Raw genomic sequence first — 8,137 nt, forward strand, 5'->3', positions numbered from 1 at the left:
GTGGATGTGGGGCTGAGGGGTGGATGTGGGGCTGGGGGGTGGTTGTGGGGCTGACGGGTGGATGTGGGGGTGGATGTGGGGCTGAGGGGTGGATTTGGGGCTGAGGGGTGGATGTGGGGCTGAGGGATGGATGTGGGGTGGATGTGGGGCTGAGGGCTGGATGTGGGGGTGGATGTGGGGCTGAGGGGTGGATGTGGGGTGGATGTGGGGCTGAGGGCTGGATGTGGGGGTGGATGTGGGGCTGAGGGCTGGATGTGGGGGTGGATGTGGGGCTGGGGGGGTGGATGTGGGGCTGAGGGCTGGATGTGGGGTGGATGTGGGGCTGAGGGCTGGATGTGGGGGTGGATGTGGGGCTGGGGGGGTGGATGTGGGGCTGAGGGCTGGATGTGGGGTGGATGTGGGGCTGAGGGCTGGATGTGGGGGTGGATGTGGGGCTGGGGGGGTGGATGTGGGGCTGAGGGCTGGATGTGGGGGTGGATGTGGGGCTGAGGGCTGGATGTGGGGGTGGATGTGGGGCTAGGGGGGGTGGATGTGGGGCTGAGGGGTGGATGTGGAGCTGGGGGGGTGGATGCGGGGCTGAGGGGTGGATGTGGGGGTGGATGTGGGGCTGGGGGGGGTGGATGTGGGGCTGAGGGGTGGATGTGGGGGTGGATGTGGGGCTGAGGGCTGGATGTGGGGGTGGATGTGGGGCTGGGGGGGTGGATGTGGGGCTGAGGGCTGGATGTGGGGTGGATGTGGGGCTGAGGGCTGGATGTGGGGGTGGATGTGGGGCTGGGGGGGTGGATGTGGGGCTGAGGGCTGGATGTGGGGGTGGATGTGGGGCTGAGGGCTGGATGTGGGGGTGGATGTGGGGCTGGGGGGGTGGATGTGGGGCTGAGGGCTGGATGTGGGGGTGGATGTGGGGCTAGGGGGGGTGGATGTGGGGCTGAGGGGTGGATGTGGAGCTGGGGGGGTGGATGCGGGGCTGAGGGGTGGATGTGGGGGTGGATGTGGGGCTGGGGGGGTGGATGTGGGGCTGAGGGGTGGATGTGGGGGTGGATGTGGGGCTGAGGGCTGGATGTGGGGGTGGATGTGGGGCTGGGGGGGTGGATGTGGGGCTGAGGGCTGGATGTGGGGGTGGATGTGGGGCTGAGGGCTGGATGTGGGGGTGGATGTGGGGCTGGGGGGGTGGATGTGGGGCTGAGGGCTGGATGTGGGGGTGGATGTGGGGCTGGGGGGGTGGATGTGGGGCTGAGGGCTGGATGTGGGGGTGGATGTGGGGCTGGGGGGGGTGGATGCGGGGCTGAGGGGTGGATGCGGGGCTGAGGGGTGGATGTGGGGGTGGATGTGGGGCTAGGGGGGGTGGATGCGGGGCTGAGGGGTGGATGTGGGGCGGCGCTTCCCCCACACCCGTGGCCGCGGCCCGGCCGAGGCGGGAGAGCGGGGCCGGGCGGAGGGCGGGCGGAGGTGGTGGAGTTCCGGGTGCCCTCCATGGCGGAGGTGGTGGAGTTCCGGGTGCCCGTGGGGCGCGCCCAGACGCTGCTGGTGTGGGGGCTGGAGCCGCAGCCGGGCCTGGAGGTGAGGTGAGGCCTGGACCCCCCCGGGGCCGGGGCACAGGGCCGGGACCCCGCTCCCGCTCCCCCTCGGAGCCAAGGCCCCGCTCCCCCCGTCTCTACTGACGGCTTCACCTGTGCGCTGATAGTATCTTTTTAAATCCCTTTGTTTGTTGCTGTTTTTAATCATTTTTTGTAGTTTCCTCATCTCCCCGAGGCATGCGGGGGGCAAGGCAGCCCCGAGGGGGGTGTGGGGCCGCCCCGGGCTGACTTCTACCCCTGTGCCACCGCCCGTTTTGCGGTCTGCGCCGCCAAACTCCCAAAAGCCCAGCGCAGGGTGGAAAAGGTGGACCAAACCCCCCTTAGTCCGCCCGTAAAATCCTGTGCTAACGTTGCGCTGAACGCCGGCGGCGAACGGTGCACCCACACGAAGGGGATGGCAGAGAGCAAGAGGCAGTCTGGGGTGAGGAGGACGGGGGGTCTGTCTGCGCTCTCCTCCTGGTGCAGAGGCTGGGTGATAGTGGAGATGAGATGTCGACGGGGTCAGACGTCCAGCCGAGTTGAGCTTATTTTTATGGAGAAATACCCGTCTTCAGTCTCACTGCTTATTCCAGGTCTTATTGCTGTTCAACAGTACTAAAACCTTTCCTCCTTTTCTAGGTAATTAGGACTTGTGAGTAATCCTCTCTCTGTCACTGTTGCTCAGCCCCTGAATACCCACAGATATTTCAAAAGATCCTTTTTTCTCTTGTTTTTCCTCAGCATTCCCTGTTCTCAGCGTTTTCCAAATTCGGGCCGCTCTACTCGGTGCGAGCACGCAGAAATGCCGCCGTGGCAGGGCCCGGGTATTACGCCGTTATCAAGTTTTATTCAGCTGGAGATGCCAGCAGAGCCCAGCGCGCGTGCAATGGGCAAAGGCTGTTTCAGAAATCTCCCTTGAAGGTAAGCAGAAGAGCCCCAGGTGTAAAACTTGCAGGACTCAGCACCTCCAGCAGCAGGGTAGGATGACATGAAATACTTGTTGCTCTCAGTGATGCTCCCTGTGCAAAAAGTTTACTAACTTTTGGCTGGATGCTACCGCTGTGGTGACATCCTCCACCGCTGGCTCCCAGGTAGCATTTAAGCAGTAAAATGGCAGCATCCCCCCTCTGGAATAATTTACGGGGCCCGTTCCTGGGTAAAGAATATTTAACACATCTCGGAAGCGTGCCTGCGGTCAGGGAATAGGTTACCTTCAGATGACTCTCCCGGAGCCATCAACGGTGTGTCTGTAGCGGGAACCTTGCAAGCAAAGTCTGGCTAACCAGCGTTCGTCTTTCCTGGACAGGTTTGCGTTTGCACCAAGGAGAAAGGGTTTCAGCCACAAGTCCTTGCTCTCAAGAGCAACAAGTGCCAGGAGTTGGCCAACCACTACCTTGGCTTTAACGGCTGGTCCAGTCGCATCATCACAGTAAGGGACCATTTCATCCATCATCCTTCCCCTCATCCTCTTCTTAAGTAGAGCGGTTGGTGGAATAAGAAGCATTGTCCTCAAAGCAGCAAATAATAGGCGACTACAGGAGCTGCATTTTGGACCACAAATGAGGGTATTTTGAAAGCCTGGGGAGAGAAGATTGCTATGGGTGAGGGCACTGGCTTCTGTTAATAAAAATGGGGACGGCTGTGATTAAAGCAGTGCCAGGGCTTGCCAGTAATCTTCATGTGCTGGAAGTGTCTGAGAAGTCTGAGACTCCCAGAGGATGGGGACTATGAGGTATTTCTAAAATAGAGTGAAAACAGTAAACATCCCTGCTCTGCCTCCACCGTGTGCCACTGCCTTGGAGTCACGCGCTGTGCACAGGTCTGTGGTATGCAGTCACAGGTCTAAGTGGTCACAACATCCCCTTCCTACTTAATCGAAATTAATTATCTGTGGTCTTCCCAACAGCTGCAGAATGTATCTGGCTTTGATGGTGAGAATGAGGAACTGGGAAAGACATTACAGAAGCGATCCGTGAAATACCTGTGTGCTGTAGAGGTGTCACTGCCCAACCATGGGGTACGCACCAGGGGAGTTGCCCTCGGCGAGGCAGACATCGAAAACGGTGACGGTACGTTTTGGATGGAGCTGGAAGTCTCTCTTAGCAGCTGTCGCAGACACTGGTCAATCTTGTGTTTGCACACTTTGTGGGTCTGATGTAGTATCTGAATTTAGCTGGAGGCAAGGATCTGTGCGGGGCCTTGTGAGCTGCTGTGCTATGCAGCAAGGGATCCTGAGCACGCCTCTTCCCTCCCTGCTTCACACCAGCATCGCTTTCCTGCCCTCTGTTCTCTCCCTCTCGCCTGCAGCGTTATTCATTTCCCACTTCTGGCGTGAACAAGCCATGTGGTTGTGTCTGTGGCACAGCTCAGGTGCCGGCGGGGCTCTGCACTGCCCGCTGCCCTGGGCAGGGTCCTGGCACAGGGCTGAGGATCGTGTGCTGCTGGGGCTTGGCGCACGAAGCCCCTGTGAGGGTGCTGCCATGCTGCCGGCGACTCCCGAAACATAAGCAGCTTTCTTATCAGATCCTTAAAGCTGCGTTTGGTTACGTTTCCTAGCGCGATGCAGCTGGTGTGCTTCGTATGCAGAGTCTCGTCTTAATATCAGTAACATGCTGCTTGTTGTGTTCAGATCCTCTCGAGTTTGTCACAGCCTCAAGACGAGTTCAGAAACTGGCAGTCGGGAAGGCTTTGTCTAGCGCCTTTCAAAAGATACTCCTCGTAGTCTTAGGTAAGGCCTATTTTTGTATTAAACACTGGGGTGTTTGGGCTAATGATATTACAACTTTCATCATAATTTATATTAATTCTTTTTCTCTGAACCTTTCTTGGGATTCACTGAGGCTTGGGGGGGTCTCGGGCAAAATGAAACTTGTGTTGTGGTCTGTAGTGATTTAACAGAGTGGTTCCACCCTATGAATTATGTGAGTGAAAGGAAAATCCAAGAGGAGGTCAGATTTTTTTATGATAAAGAAGTCATTGAAACTCCCAATTCCAGGAGTGTAAATCCTGGCAGGGAGAGCTTATTGACACTACCTCTGCATGCCGAATAGGGGTGTGGGGAAGTTCTGATTCCAGGGGCAACATGAACTGAATTGCAGCACTTTGCACATGCCTGGCCTGGTTCCAAGCCAACCAGATGCCGCCAAAGGTCCACTGATACGTCCAGTGTTCCATCTTTGGGGCTTTTGGGTTTTTAATCATAGAAGCTGGCTCTGTGCCTATCCAGGAACTGCTAGATCACCTCGAATGCTGTGTTCACTTTTGGGCCCCTCACTCCAAGAAGGACATTGAGGTGCTGGAGCGTGTCCAGAGAAGGGCGATGGAGCTGGTGAGGGGTCTGGAGCACAAGTCTGATGAGGAGCAGCGGAGGGAGCTGGGGGTGTTCAGTCTGGAGAAGAGGAGGCTGAGGGGAGACCTCATCGCTCTCTACAACTGCCTGAAAGGGGGTTGTGGGGAGGTGGGTGTTGGTCTCTTCTCCCAAGTGACAAGTGATAGGACAAGAGGGAATGGCCTCAAGTTGTGCCAGGGGAGGCTCAGGCTGGATATCAGGAAAAATGTCTTTCCTGAGAGAGTGGTGAGACACTGGAATAAGCTGCCCAGGGAGGTGGTGGAGTCACCATCCCTGGAGGGGTTCAAGGAACGTGTGGCCGTGGCACTGCGGGACATGGTTTAGTGGGCATGGGGGGGTTGGGGTGATGGTTGGACTTGATGGTCTTACAGGTCTTTTCCAACCTTTAGTGATTCTGTGATTCTGGGTTCCAGGTCTTGCGCTCTCTGAGCTTTTAGGTGACTCCTGTTTATGGGGTATCTGAGTACTTTAGATTTTTATGCTTATCAGGCCAGACCCAATGGGATCAGGTCAGTGCCGCTATCCTCATTTTACAGAGAGGGGCCTTTCATCTGCCAGATTCCTCCCCTGCATTCTTTAAGGTGTTCTTCTGAAAGGTGGCTTTCTGGATTCAGGTGTTTTGCAGTACTTCCTGCCTTCTGGTCCGTCACATACAGAGAGACCGGCAATTAACATGGTCCATCCTCTCCATAGATTTCTGCTTCCTCAATTTCAGTTTCCACTCCATTTAGTAAGAGCCGTTTGGTTTTCTGCAGAGAAGACAGGCAGGTAGGCCAGAGAAAGAAGCACACTCATTCAGACCAACCAGCCACTCGCTCTGAAAGGCATTATGAAGCAGAATTGTCCCATTTAGTTTAGGGTAGGTTTATTGTCATTACACACAGTAGTAACTAACCGTGTCTCTGGCTGTTTATTCTGTTTCAGAGAATGGGAAAGTGGCCGTGGAGTACAGTTCCTCCCAAGAGGAGCCCACAGACTCCTTAACAGAAGAGGAACTGAAGGGGCTTGTTCAGGTAAAACCAGTGGATATTTAGCTTTTCCACAGGACCTGTATGTTACATCTAGAGATCGGAGATACAGCTGTTAACTGTTACAGCCTCTGACACCCTCCTTCTATGCAGCAATTACCTCGACTTAAATCCCAGGGAGTAATCACATCTTGGAATTGTACAGCACGCTAAGGTTTTAAAACTCCTACTTTTTGGGGTATCTTTGTGCAGAAATGCATGCATATTTTAGACGGCACAGGAAAGCGAGCAGTTAGGGTACAGGACTGTTAGAGTGCAGCTTGACAAGTCTGACACATGACAGTGTCCAGGACTGCTCTGCATAGAATCTGTGAGAGTGAAAATCCCGGTAAAGTCACAGTAGGTTAAATCAAATTATTTTTTAATAATTTCTTAAATAAATCAAACTCCCCATCTAGAAATGTACTTCATAAACTTATTCTTACCCCAGAGGGAATGCTTGTTAAAAGCTTTAGTGAAATAAAAGCTTTGGTGAAATCCCTGCAGGTAATTGTGGGATCTGTTAGCATGCACCGAACAGAAATACCCAGGTACAACAGTAAAACTTTAATCATCGTGCTCAGTGAGATGAGTTCCGCGTGCCAGCTTTTGCACGCAGCCAGTCCCGAGCAGAGGATTTTCATCTCACTTAGTTTGAAAACACTGCTACTTACCAGGGGAGATCACTGATACGGCGGTCGTTTGAAAGCAAGCATCACTCTCACATGATGCATCAGCAGCGGGCTGCGCTGTGTCTAACTCCTCCTGCAGTTTGCACGGAGGAAGTGTCTAACGAACCTTGTGACACGTTATTCCACTTGATGACACTGAGTCACCTGGTGTCCACAGGCAGAACTATCTTCCTTTCTTACTGAAGAGTAGCAGTGAAATAGGAGGTATTTTGGTAAAGTAACTAACGTCCACCAGATTTATTTTTTTTTATCAGTTGAGGAGGTGAAATTTCTGCTGGTTTGTTCTCACTCTGCATTTTCCTCTGTACAGCCCCTTCTATCTGACTTCTTTTAAACCCGCAGAGAGCTGACCTAACATGCAATGACCATAAGAGAAGTGAGCAGTAAAGTCAAACAGAAAGCCTGCTGCTTTTCAAACCTCTGTTTTACCAGAAGAGTCATCCCTCACCGCCCCTGCCATCTCACTTCCCTTGTGATGGGGTGTGGGAGGGAATTCGGCGCTCGCTCTCCACAAGGCAGCTTCCAGCCTGATAGGAAGAGGAACAGACGGGAATTCGGAGGGACTTGCTTGGGAAGAGAGCTGCTGGGTGTCCTTTTGGTTCATTGCCTTGTGATGTCGGTCAGTCTTTCCAAAACAGAAATGTTCCTGAGTTGGTAAATTCTGGGGAGGCTGTCTCTTGTACGTGGCAAAAATATATTGTTTCCAGGTGCAGAGGGAAGAAACTAAAATATGTTGTAGAGAAAGAAATTGACTCTTGATTTCTCTTCCCAGGTCAGTGAATTGTCCTCACAACAGTTTGACCTTGAAGAAGAAGTTTTGTCTGATCTCAGTGTTGATGATGAGCTCCCTAGCCGGGAGATGCCATCTAATTAGTGCAGCTCCATCTTCACATCGTTTCCAAAAGTTCTGCAGCGTTTGATTAGGAATGAAAGTCTAATGCTGTGAAATGACATGTGCGTCATATCCAATGTTTTCTTTTTCTCCAAATACGTAACAGCAAAAGAAGTGGGCAATAAACCTAGTGTTACTAAAATTAAGCCCAAAAATGTATGCTGGTTTTGGAGATGAAGTGTTTTCATGTCAACTTATCCAGGTCAGCTATATATGGAAGCCAGCTTAGCTGCACGGTTATTATTTAGACAGCGTAACAGATGTGCGTAACACTTATAGAAAAATAAAAGGAACGAGCCCTCCCTGCAAGAGCCTGCAGTGCAGGTTCGCTCTGATCTGCAGGAGAAAGCCGGAGACGGCAGAAGGAGATGTCTTACCAGCAGGAGTAGCTGTGGTACTTAGACACGTCTGCACAGGCACAGGAAAAAATACTTCTCTAAGTGAAATTTCTTTTAAAGAAATAAGCCTAAGTCTTGTAATAATGTGTTGAGCCACATGGGCTGAGCCCCAACTCCAAGTAGTTGGGACATTGTCACGATGTAAAGCAAAGATTCTTTTTAACAGGTTTTTCATTAAATTAAATAAAATTTTCTAACCCTGTGTGATGAATGAACCTCAGAGGCACCACAAGCCATGGGAAGGGG

At 53.0% G+C, this 8,137-nt stretch overlaps 1 protein-coding gene across 1 annotated transcript; it reads left to right on the forward strand.

Annotated features, from left to right (window-relative positions):
• Positions 1 to 1,470: 1,470 nt before the first annotated feature.
• Positions 1,471 to 7,781, forward strand: RDM1 (RAD52 motif containing 1). The gene is made up of 7 exons (XM_059830511.1): positions 1,471 to 1,557; positions 2,295 to 2,474; positions 2,860 to 2,982; positions 3,460 to 3,622; positions 4,183 to 4,281; positions 5,827 to 5,915; positions 7,374 to 7,781. The coding sequence occupies exons 1-7, from the start codon at positions 1,471 to 1,473 to the stop codon at positions 7,473 to 7,475; spliced, it is 843 nt and encodes a 280-aa protein (XP_059686494.1). The 3' UTR covers positions 7,476 to 7,781.
• Positions 7,782 to 8,137: the final 356 nt, after the last annotated feature.

The sequence above is a fragment of the Gavia stellata genome, chromosome 28 (assembly GCF_030936135.1).
Source record: "Gavia stellata isolate bGavSte3 chromosome 28, bGavSte3.hap2, whole genome shotgun sequence".
Classification (NCBI taxonomy): Eukaryota; Metazoa; Chordata; class Aves; order Gaviiformes; family Gaviidae; genus Gavia; species Gavia stellata.

What these genes read in the sequence shown, in the direction of transcription:
- RDM1 (XM_059830511.1), top strand. Translation starts at nt 1,471, where the DNA reads ATGGCGGAGGTGGTGGAGTTCCGGGTGCCCGTGGGGCGCGCCCAGACG. An exon ending in GGTCCAGTCGCATCATCACA is followed by an intron (nt 2,983 to 3,459) that starts GTAAGGGACCAT and finishes TCTTCCCAACAG; the next exon opens with CTGCAGAATGTATCTGGCTT. An exon ending in GATACTCCTCGTAGTCTTAG is followed by an intron (nt 4,282 to 5,826) that starts GTAAGGCCTATT and finishes ATTCTGTTTCAG; the next exon opens with AGAATGGGAAAGTGGCCGTG.